Here is a 12361-nt window from a genome sequence, read left to right as displayed (position 1 = left end):
TCAGAACGAGCTTACATTCTCCATCGCAAAACTCTTGAGAGAGACAAAGCTCGGGGCATACACGATTGTAGAGGGGAAAATTAGACGATCCTCTCGAGACACAATGCCGTAGTCAAAAGTTTTCGTCTTATTGGAATAGCAGAATAGCGTGCCATTCTCCCATTGCATCAAGACGTCGCCATTTTCGAAAATTATAATCGGCCAAACATCAACTAATCCAAAAAGCCGTTCCTCTCTCTCAGGAAGCCTATCAACATCAGGGATGACAAATATCTTTGTCCAACTCTGCTCATCTTCCATCAACCAGATTATAATGCGCCCATTGGTGGTTGAAATATCGCTTACACAAAGGCAATCCCACAAAACACAGAGTGACCTACTCGAGTAAAAACCTGAACTACTAGGAAGAGGAGGTGTTGGGAAGGTGCGAAAAAGCTCTGCTTCAATATCAAAGCAACAAATCCATACACCAGAGCCTCTTCTTGTTTCCTTGACGGTCCAATGAAGATTCCCATTCACAAGCACCCCTCCAACATCGTCACATAACCTGAGGGAGTCACTAAAGGGAACTTTTCTCCACGATCCAGTTCCAACAGTGTATACTTGGCACTCATATTCGTACTCCTCTGCTGGTTTTTCACCGAAAATCCTAACCACCTTATATTGGCCGGTCATTCTGCTCACCCAGAATCCAAAATTCTCCATGTCAATCTCAACTTTTAGGGAGGTTCGTCGCGGAGAAGGGAGCTTGATATAGTCACGTGTGATCGGATTGCACAGGATTAGATCACCACGAGCAAAGTCTTTTAGAAAGATCAAACCATTAGTTGAACTATGTATTTCATCAAAAGGGAGCTTGAAGTTGAAGGTCACGTCCCAACGATGCTCCTCATCCACAAATTCAACCATTTTGTATGACTGTGCGCGTGTTTCAACTGCAATCCCCGGGACTGATCTCGACATGTGTGAATTCACAAATTCCGGAGAAGCGAGCAGACCGAGCCAAGGCTTACAAACACACTTGCACGCCATAGCTTCTCGAGTCGGGACTCTTGAGAGGATATCTAATACGATTTCTGATGGAAGATATTTGAAGAAATTTTCGCCCATTTTGGAATTACCCGCAGTTTTCATCATCTCTCAGCTTAATAACACCTTCATCATTAACAAAAATATTAATCTTAAACTCCTATTGCTATAAAATTGAATTTAGTAAATTTGGTTTGGCTGTTAAAAAATTTGAAACAAATTACAAATCGGTTTTAAGTTATAATTATATATACACAAAAATCTGCAGCAACATAATCTTAATATCGCAGCATCAAAATGCAGGATTACAACAAAATTGAATATAAGCCTAAAACCCTAATTTAACAAAACTGAATTCATCAAAATCATTAAGGCCTAAAACAAGATCTACAGGAAGGAAAACATATGGATGCTATATTCTAACAACGCCGCCAAAAAAAGCATCAATTTACGGAGAAGTCTCAAAAACAATGGCATGCTGCTAGAAATCGAGCTAAAATAGAGAGATTGAAAAATGTAGAGTGATGAATAAGAAAGTTCATTTACCTTCCGATGGAAATGCGGTGGAGACGGCGGATCTTCAGAGTGGCGCCGCTGAGGTCGAAATGAGTTTTGAGATTTGAAACATTAAATGAGTCTGACGATGTTAAGAAAGTGATTGTATTTATAAGTGGTTTTTTTTTTCAGAGAATACACAGTGGACCCACTCAAACCCTGACATGTTTGGTCGGAAGGAAACATTTTTTAACAACCTAATTAAGAGAAGTTTAGAAATACATAATAAAATTAGAGAGATTAAAATAACCTTGAGGCAAGGTTGATGACTTTAGTGTTTTTGGAGGACGGTGACGAGTAGGGTTATACCTAAGACATCAACGGAAATACTTTCCTGCAACCAAATGCTACTTGTACTCGTCATGTGGATCGTATGAATCCAGTAGCGTTTTTATCTCACGAGAGCGAAGGGTATCATTGTTTGAGAGTTTGAATCCACATAGGGTTTGGACCAAATAAGGCAATTATGGTGAAATCCATATTATTGATCATGAAGTATTTGTGGGCCCTCACAAGCCAATCAAGGGAATTTGTATCGTCGAACAAAGAAAAATGCATTGTTGATGGAATACCGGTTGTGGGAATACGACAGGAAGCATCTGCATTCGAGACTAGATTAGCAGGTATGTGCGTCATAGACTATTCAATGTCGGTGTAGTCTCCTCAAGTTGGAGGAAGATCAAGCCAACACACGTAATTATTTTCAATTGATGGTGTTCATACTTCTACTACACGGTACTATTATATGTTAGCAAAGGATAATGCCAGGGTGTAGCTCAGTTGGTTCCGGAAGGTTAGATTTGCCCCAATTTAAACAAAGCATAAAAATATTAATAGTAACATTCCATATATGATAATTTCTTTGCATCACATATGGGTGTAATTAATCTAGTCCTAATCCCCAGTCCATTCCACAAAATATAATTTGTTAAAACTGGTATGGCTAATAACAATTTTTGCAAAGTACTAAATCATTTTAGATTTATACATATACAAAATTTTGCAGCAATAAATTATTTACTACATTATACTTTCAAAATATAGAAACACAAATCCTAACATTATACTATCAAAATATAGAAACACAAATCCTAATGACATTACAAAATCGAATATAAGCCTAAAACCCTAACGCATTCCAAAAGACTGAATTCATCAAAATCATTACTCCCTCCGTCCCAGATAATTCGGGACACTTTGACCCGGCACGAGTTTTAAGAAATCTAATGGAATGTGAGTAGGAATGAGTTAGTGGAATATGAGGTCCACTACTAAAAATGGTAAAAGTGAAGTGGGACAAATTATGTAGGACGGCCCGAAATGGAATACTGAGTCGAATTATCTGGGACGGAGGGAGTATGTCCTAAAACAAGATCTACAAGAAGCAAAATGCATGGATACTATAGTCTTACGACAGTGCGAAAAAAAATGATAAAATAAGCATCAATTTACTGCGAAATAAGTTAGCACAGTATTTTATTCTTGAGTATCGGTCAGGCTGACACGAGAAAGAAGCAAGCCAGATCCGGAATTTTGTTGGGCCATGACGGCTTAATTATACTCATTGGGCCGGACCAGCACTTATTCATGTAAAGCCCATTTATTAGGATCAAGGCATACTACTAAATTCAAATTTCCTTAAAATTTATACTATATATTAAATAAAAAATAAAAATAATTGACAAACAAAATGTAGAGTATGTGTATTTATACATGAAAATATAAAATAAATAAAATTGGTCGAGCACGTCGGTTGGTCTCAGTTGGGCCAAATCCAAAATTTGCGAATAACAAATTTTGATCGACTAGCTTAATTGAGAAAACTATCAATATTATTAATTGTACAATCAAAATTTAAATAATTAACAAAACAAGCAAACTAAATTTATCTCAAGTTTCCTTTTTTCTCATCTGATACCTTGCTGAGTTGGGACATTTAATGATAGATGATGGGATAATACAGTATCCAAATTTGTATTGAATTAATGTAAATAAGATTTTTTAGCATCTAAATATTTCAAATTGTGATAAATTTTAGTAATAAATTAATAACTCATTTTCGCCTATATAAGAATCCAATAGGGTGAATTATTATTGAATCATCTCACCCTATCTGAATTTGAACATGTTGAAGATTTATTTAGTTGTGTTTGTAATAGCAAACATTTGGCAGCCATTTGATGTTCATGGTTGCATCTTCAACGTTCATGTCTTAAATCTTCTCCCGAAACATTCCCTACCTCTGACGGTGCATTGTGCATCTCACGATGACGATTTTTGTGATTCAAATTAAATTACTCCACAATTAAATAATCCATCTTCATAATTTCTCACTCTTTTATCTTTTTGCTCATCTATAACGGTCCAAAGGAAAAATGCAGTTGTATGCAATATCTCAATTAACGTCCAATGAAGATTTCCATTAAAGAGTATACCCCCTTTAAGGTCGTCGAAAAATCTTAGTGGGCCCAGAGGGAACTTTTCTCCACGTGTCAATCCCAACGGTGCATGCTTGGCACTCATATTGGCACGATGGTAATGGATTTTTTTGTACTCGTCAATGAAGTTGTTTTTACCCTAACCACCTTATATTGGCCGGTCGTTCCGCTGACACCAAATCCAAAATTCTCAACTGCAAGCTAATCTTTTGAGGTAATTTGTGGAGGAGAAAGGATCTTGATATAGTCACGTGTGACTGGATTGCAAAGGATAAGATCACCATGATTGACGCCACGTAGAAAGATAAAACCATTCGCTGAATTACGGATTGACTCACCAAAGGGGAGTTCGAAGTTGAACGCTACATCCTCATCAGAATTGCAGCATCCGCATTCGAACATGAACGGTTAAATTTAAAGATTGTATCATGATAAACTCGATCGTAACAACTTAGATATCCGACATTAATCACCATATCTCTAGACTAGACAATACACATTAGTGAAACTAATGTAATAAACATACTAATAATATATTCGTCGATCAGTTTTTCATCAGAATGTATATAGCAAGAAAAGCTACACCAGATCATAAATAAAACCCAAGAAGTTACAAATAATATCTTAGCAAAGTTCCTCACCCGTTTATGCATTTTACAATCAGACTAGAAAGAAACTACAAAGTCACAACTCAAAATGAGCATGCATTCTCCATAGCAAAACTCTTGAGAGAGACAAAGCTCGGGGCATACACGAATGTAGAGGGGAACGGTGCACGATCCTCTTGAGACACAATGTCGTAGTCAAAAGTTTTCGTTTCAATGGAATAGCAGAATAGCGTGCCATCCTTGCATTCCATCAAGACGTCGCCATTTTCGAAAATTCTAATCGGCCAAACATCAACATCAGGAAGCCTATCAACATCAGGGATGACAAATATCTTTGTCCAACTGTGCTCGTATTCCTCCATCAACCAGATTATAATGCACCCATCAGTGGTTGAAATATCGGTTACACAAAGGCAATCCCGCAAAACACAGAGTGACCTACTGGAGTAAACACCTGTACTACTAGGAAGAGGAGGTGCGGGGAAGGTGCTAAAAAGTTCCGTTTCAAGATCAAAGCAACAAATCCATTCACCAGAGCCTCTTCTTGTTTCCTCGACGGTCCAATGAAGATTCCCATTCACAAGTACCCCTCCAACATCTTCACATAACCTGAGCGAGTCACCAAAGGGAACTTTTCTCCACGATCCAGTTCCAACAGTGTATACTTGGCACTCATAATTGCACTCCTCCTCCGATGATTTTTCAACGAAAATCCTGACCACCTTATATTGGCCGGTCATTCTGCTCACTCCAAATCCAAAATTCTCCATGTCAATCTGGACATCTGGGGTGGTTTGTCGTGGACAAGGGAGCATGATATAGTCAGATGTGATCGGATTGCACAGGATAAGATCACCAAAAGCAAAGTCTTTTAGAAAGAACAAACCATTGACTGAACTGTGAATCATTTCATCGAAAGGGAGTTCGAAGCTGAAGGTCACGTCCCACTCTTGCTCCTCATCAAGCTCTTCCACAATTTCAACCATTTTGAATGACCGTGGTTGTGTTTCAACTGCAAACCCCGGGACTGATCTCGATATGTGTGCATTCACAAATTCAGGAGTAGCGAGCAGACCGAGCCATGGCTTACAAACACACTTGCACGCCATAACATCTAGAGTGGGGACTCTTGAGAGGATATCTAATACGACTTCTGATGGAAGATATTTGAAGAAATCTTCACCCATTTTGGAATTACCCGCAATTTTCTTCATCTCAAAGCTCAATAACACCTTCATCATTAAAATTGAATTTAGTATATTTGGTTTGTGGCTGATAACAAATTTGAAACAGAATTACAAATCGATTTTAATTTATAATTATATATACACAAAAATCTCCAGCATCAAAATGCAGGATTACAACAAAATTGAATATAAGCTTAAAACCCTAATTTAACAAGACTGAATTCATCAAAATCATTAAGGCCTAAAACAAGATCTACAAGAAGCAAAACATATGGATGCTATATTCTAACAACGCCACCAAAAAAACATCTATTTACAGCGAAAACTTTAACAAGACAGAATTCATCAAAAATCAATAAGGCCTAAAAAAGCAAAACAATTTACAGCGAAATCTAAAAAAACAAGGGCATGTAGCTAGAAAACGAGCTAAAATAGAGAGATTGAAAAAATGTTGAGTGATGAATAAGAAAGTTCATTTACCTTCCGGTGGAAATGCGGTGGAGACGGCGAATCTTCAAGTGGCGCCGCAGAGGTCTAAATATGGTTTGAGATTTGCAATAATAAATGTTTCTGACGATGTTAAGAAAGTGATTTTATATATAAGTGTTTTTCTTTTCAGAGAATCCATAGTGGACCCACTCAAATGTCAAACCCTTCACATGTTTGGTCCGAAAGAAACATTTTTTACCAACTTAATTAAGAGAAGTTTAGAAATACTATAATAAAATTAGAGAGATTAAAATAACCTTGTCCTCAAGGTTGATGACTTGTAGTGTTTTTGGAGGACCGTGACAAGTAGGGTTATATCTAAGACTGTAATGGAAATACTTTTCCTGCAACCAAATGCAACTTGTACTCGTCATATGTGATCGTACGAATCCGGTAGCGATTTTATCTCACGAGAGCGAAGGGTATCATTGTTTGAGAGTTTGAATCTACATAAGGTTTGGACCAAATAAGGCATGATGGTGAAATCCACATTATAGATCATGAAGTATATGTAGGCCCTCACAAGCATTGTTGATGGAATACCGGTTGTGGGAATACGACAGGAAGCATCTGCATTCGTTCGAGACTAGATCACCAGGTATGTGCGTTATAGACTCTTAGATGTCGGTGTAGTCTCCTCAAGTTGGAGGAAGATCAAGCCAACACACGTAATTATTTTCAATTGATGATGTTCATACTTCTACTACACGGTACTATTACATGTTAGCAAAGGATAATGCCAGGGTGTAGCTCAGTTGGTTCCGGAAGGTTAGATTTGCCCCACTGTAAACAAAGGATAAAATATTAATAGTAACATTCCATATATGATATTTCTTTGCATCACATATGAGTGTAATTAATTTAGTCCTAATCCCAAATCCATTCCACAAAATATAATTTGGTAAATTAAGAATGGCTAATAACAATTTTTGCAAAGTACTAAATCATTTTAGGTTATACATATACAAAATTTTGTAGCAATAAAATATTTACTATACATTGTACTATCAAAATATAGAAACACGAATCCTAATGATACTATTACAAAATCGAATATAAGCCTAAAACCCTAACGCATTCCACAAGATTAAATTCATCAAAATCATTATGGCCTAAAAAAAGATCTACAAAAAGCAAAATGCGTGGATACTATAATCTTACAAGTTACAACAATGCGAAAAAATGATAAAATAAACATCAATTTACTGCGAAATATTTTATTCTGAGTATCGGTCGGGCTGACCCGATAAAAAAGAAAGTCCAATCCAGAATTTTGTTCACACATTCGATTTCATGTTGGGCCATGGCGGCTCAATTATACTAATTGGGCCGGACCAATACTTATTCACGTAAAGTCCATTTAGTAGGATCAAGGCATACTGATAAATTCAATTTTTCTTAAAATTTATACTATAGTATTAAATAAAAAATAAAAATAATTGAAAAACAAAATGTGGAATACATGTATTTATAGATGAAAATATAAAATAAATAAAATTGGTCGAGAACATCGCGTCGGTTGGTCTAAGTTGGGCCGAATCCAAAATTTGCGAATAACAAATTTTGATCGACTAGCTTAATTGACAAAACTATCAATATTATTAATTGTACAATCAAAATTTAAATAATTAACAAAACAAGCAAACTAAATTTATCTCAAAATTTTCCTTTTTTCTCATCTGATACCTTATGCTGAGTTGGGACATTTAATGATAAGATGATGGGAGTAATACAATATCCAGATTTGTATTGAATTAATGTGAAATTAGATTTTTTAGCATCTAAATATTTCGAATTGTGATAAATTTTAGTTATAAATAACTAATTTTCGCCTATATAATGAAGCCAATAGGGTGAATTATTGAATCATTTCACCCTATCTAAATTTGAACATGTTGAAGATATATTTTGTTGTGTTTGTAATAGCAAACATTTTGCAGCCATTTGATGTTCATGGTTGCATCTTCCGTACTAAGAAGCGCAACATTCATGTCTTAAATCTTCTCCCGAAAAATTCCCTTCCTCTGACGGTGCATTGTGCATCTCACGATGACGATTTTGGCTTTCATAATATTACTGAAGGTCAAGACTATCACTGGAGTTTCTGCCCTAATATTTGGGGTACTACTTTTTTTAATTGTCAGTTTTCGTGGGCTCCGAAGCAAATTTCTCTCTATGTTTATAAGAGTGACCAGTCCACTCTTAAAAAATCACTAAATGTATGGGCGGCAAAGAGTGATGGTATTTACTTTGCAAACGATCTCTCACCGTCGTCTTTGAAGCAATATGTCACATGGTAGCTTTACTAGTGATTAATTTGTATTCTAATCAATCTTATACTATTATTCATCTTAGATTTTTAGTACTTATTTGAATACACATTAACGAGAGTTTATTTAGCATTATTTGCCGTATTACTAGCGATTAATTTGTATTCCAGTATATCTTGTTTCTTGCTCAACACATCTGAATACTCCATTAATATTAATTATTTTGTTTGAGGCTTTGCATAGCCTTCTTGATAAAGATATGAAGAAGAAGAAGAAGAAAAAGAAGAAAATAAAAAGGCTTATATAGCAAAAGCTCCATTGATATCATTGTTTCTAATAGGCGTCGCCAGAGACATCAATTGTGTAAAAATCAATATTTATAATGCAACATCAATATTTATGGTCTTTTTAGTTATATTATTCATGCAACTCCTCTATGATTTATAATGCAACATCAATATTTATGGTCTTTTAAGCTATAGTATTATTCATACCACTCTATAATTTATTATGCCAGCCTGTGTGAAATATTTTCACAATAAAAGTTATTGTAATGTAAAACTCAATTTTGGCCTTTAATTTTCAAGCTCGAGATGCAAGACATCAACAGTTAAAAGATCTAGTCTTGTAAGATACAAATAACAATCACCAAAACTAAGGGTACAATTGTGCAAATAAAATTGATACTTTTTAGAAGTATTGATTTCAACGAAATGGCATTAAATACACTATCTTTTATTAATTTTTTTTATTTTTATGGTTGGTCATAATGTGGTCATTTAGCACTACTCTTTAAATAAAGGATAATAAATTAATAGCAACATTCCATTTATGATATTTCTTTGCATCACATATGGGTGCAATTAATTTCGTCCTAATCCCAAATCCATTCCACAAAATATAATTTGGTAAATTAGGTATGGCTAATAAAATTTTTTGCAAAGTACTAAATCATTTTAGGTTATACATATACAAAATTTTGCAGCAATAAAATATTTACTACATTATACTATCAAAATATAGAAACACAAATCCTAATGATACTAGTACAAAATCGAATATAAGCCTAAAATCCTAACGCATTCTACAAGATGGAATTCATCAAAATCATCATGGCCTAAAACAGGTTCTACAAGAAGCAAAATGCATTGTTACTATAGTCTTACAACAATGCGAATAAATGATAAAATAAGGATCAATTTACTGCGCAATAAATTAGCACAATATTTTATTATGAAGTATCGGTCGGGCTGGGCCGAGAAAAAAGCAAAGCTCGATCCGGAATTTTGTTCACACATTCAATTTCATGTTGGGCCATGACGCTCAATTATACTCATTGGGCCGGACCAACACTTCTTCATGTAAAGCCCATTTATTACAGTGTCCACAGTGGGAGGGCCGCGGCCCCCCACTACTAGAGGCGCATGGAGGCGCGGGGGGGGGGGTTTGACCAACTGAGGGGCGCAAGCTCGGCCCTTGTGCGCGAGGCGCGACCCTCCACTGCAGGGGGCCGAGAGTCGTGGCCCTTGGGCATTCCGATTTTATTTTTATTTTTTTTCAAAATTTTTTTATATATATCTTTTCCATCCAATTTTCACTTCACACTCATTTTTACACTCTAAATTTCCTTTTATACAATTTTCATACTATCAAAAATGCAAGGTGGAGGTGATGATTCCCCCGACTATAGAGACTCGGGATGCGGAAACTTTCCATCTTCCCAACCGTGAAGATCGAGTCCCACCCTCCCTCGAAATCATATGTGGAGTCCGCAATCGCCCTCGCCGGGGCAACATACACCCCAATACCGGGGTCAGTCCTCCTCTCATCAGCAGAGGAACGTGGGTCGTACCCAATCGGGGTTGGGTGACTACTAGACCAATATGGACTCGATCAACAACTCTTCTCAGCAATTCCAATCCTCCCAATTCCAATACACCGAATCTCCTCTGTCTGAATCGGATAGATTCACATGGGAACAGTTGATGGGGACACCAGAGACCCCGACATCTGGTAGCGTGGATATGGAGAGAGGGGGCAGTGGGAGAGGCGGCGGTGGTGGGGGGCGAAGCCAAGGCCGTGGGTGAGGCGCCGGCAGCGACGGGGAGCAGGGGCCGGCGGAAGTTGCGGGCGAAGCGGTGGAGGTATTCTACATCCCGGAGGAATCCATTGCTGTAGCCGGGGCCTGGGAGGCGGTCATGACGAATGCCCTCATTGGTACGGATCAGACCGACGTTTGCTTCTGGGAGCGCGTCCTAGGGGTGTACAACAGATTCAAACCACCAGGCACCGTCGAGCGTACACATAGCCAGATCTGGAAGAAGTTCAGCAGGATCAGTAGAACGGTGAAGAGGTTCAGTGGCATATACGAGATCCAACTCCGCATTGCTGAGAGCGGCCGCAGCGAAGCCGACGTACGGGCGTTGTCGCATCAGTTGTTTAATACTGTAAAGTGGCCCAAGTTCACCTACTGGGATGAATACCTCGTTCTGCGGGACTTCCCAAAATTCAAGGCCATCATTGAGGAAGAGGAGCGTGCTCCTGGTGCGAAACAGACAAGACTCGGCGTAGCCAGCATCTACAGCAGTAGTAGCAACTCACGTGCCTTCGACCTGAACGACGATGCTTTGGAAGAGGCCCCCTCGTCACTCTCCAGGCGCCCACGTCTGCAGGGCCAGCGTGTCTGGGAAGCTAGATCCGCCTCCCAAGTCTCTGCTACGAGCATGTCTGCAATCGGCTCAACACCGAGGGCGGCGTTGGCTCATACCCTAGAGGTGCAGATGATGAAGCAACTTCAGGATAACTTGTCCTTGTACGAGAAGTCGACTGACCCGGAGACCAAGAGGATGTACTACGACCTCATACTGAGACTGAGGTCGAAGTTAGGGTGGGGCAAAGGGTCGGAGACGGGACACGCAAGCGGCAGTGGTGACGGTGGAGGCGGCAACAAAGGTGTTGAAGAAGATGTGCCGGATTCTGATGACGCCACTCCGTACGCGGCGGTGGCGTCATTTTTTTAGTGTTTTTATAAAATTTTCGTTTTATAATTTTCCCCTATATATAATACGACAAAAGTTTGGTTTCAATTCACGCATTATTAAATTATGTAATTTTTTTTAATTATTATATTCTATTAATTTTTATTCTCGTTAAATTAAAACATATAAAAAAATTCAAAAAATTAATTTTAATTTGGAGCTAGGAGGCCATCATTGTGGTGGCCATGTTTTTAAGGGAAGGGCCAAGTTTATTGGGCATTGCCCAAGTTTTGGTGACTTGGGCATGCCAAGGGGGGCCAACATTGTGGACACCTTAGGATCAAGTCATACCACTAAATTCAAATTTTCATAAAATTTATACTATATATTAATTAAAATATAAAAATAATTGAAAAACAAAATTTAGAATATGTGTAGTTATAGATGAAAATATAAAATAAATAAAATTGATCGAGCACGTCGGTTGGTCTCAGTTGGGCCAAATCGAAAATTTGTGGAAAACAAATTTTGATCGACTAGCTTAATTGTGAAAACTATCAATATTATTAATTGTACAATCAAAATTTAAATAATTAACTAAACAAGCAAACTAAATTTATCTCAATTTTACTTTTTTCTCATCTGACACCTTATGCTGAGTTGGGACATTTAATGATAGATGATGGGATAATACAGTATCCAAATTTGTATTGAATTAATGTAAATAAGATTTTTTAGCATCTAAATATTTCAAATTGTGATAAATTTTAGTAATAAATAACTCATTTTCGCCTATATAATGAATCC

General features: G+C 37.4%; 3 protein-coding genes across 3 annotated transcripts; 1 reads left to right on the top strand and 2 right to left on the bottom strand.

The window, feature by feature from the left end:
- LOC125190025 (F-box protein At3g07870-like) lies at window positions 1-1110 on the bottom strand. Its single transcript, XM_048087226.1, has one exon. The coding sequence runs from the start codon at window positions 1108-1110 to the stop codon at window positions 1-3; it is 1110 nt and encodes a 369-aa protein (XP_047943183.1).
- Window positions 1111-4713: 3603 nt separating this feature from the next.
- Window positions 4714-5817, bottom strand: LOC125190024 (F-box protein At3g07870-like). Its single transcript, XM_048087224.1, has one exon. The coding sequence runs from the start codon at window positions 5815-5817 to the stop codon at window positions 4714-4716; it is 1104 nt and encodes a 367-aa protein (XP_047943181.1).
- A 4957-nt stretch (window positions 5818-10774) lies between these two features.
- Window positions 10775-11596, top strand: LOC125190023. The gene has a single exon (XM_048087223.1). The coding sequence runs from the start codon at window positions 10775-10777 to the stop codon at window positions 11594-11596; it is 822 nt and encodes a 273-aa protein (XP_047943180.1).
- The last annotated feature ends 765 nt before the right edge of the window (window positions 11597-12361 follow it).

The sequence above is a fragment of the Salvia hispanica genome, chromosome 5 (assembly GCF_023119035.1).
Source record: "Salvia hispanica cultivar TCC Black 2014 chromosome 5, UniMelb_Shisp_WGS_1.0, whole genome shotgun sequence".
Lineage (NCBI taxonomy): Eukaryota > Viridiplantae > Streptophyta > Magnoliopsida > Lamiales > Lamiaceae > Salvia > Salvia hispanica.
Note: the sequence above shows the minus strand (reverse complement) of the source record. Positions and strands in the feature narration are given on the sequence as shown.

What these genes read in the sequence shown, in the direction of transcription:
- LOC125190025 (XM_048087226.1), bottom strand. Translation starts at nt 1,110, where the DNA reads ATGGGCGAAAATTTCTTCAAATATCTTCCATCAGAAATCGTATTAGAT.
- LOC125190024 (XM_048087224.1), bottom strand. Translation starts at nt 5,817, where the DNA reads ATGGGTGAAGATTTCTTCAAATATCTTCCATCAGAAGTCGTATTAGAT.
- LOC125190023 (XM_048087223.1), top strand. Translation starts at nt 10,775, where the DNA reads ATGACGAATGCCCTCATTGGTACGGATCAGACCGACGTTTGCTTCTGG.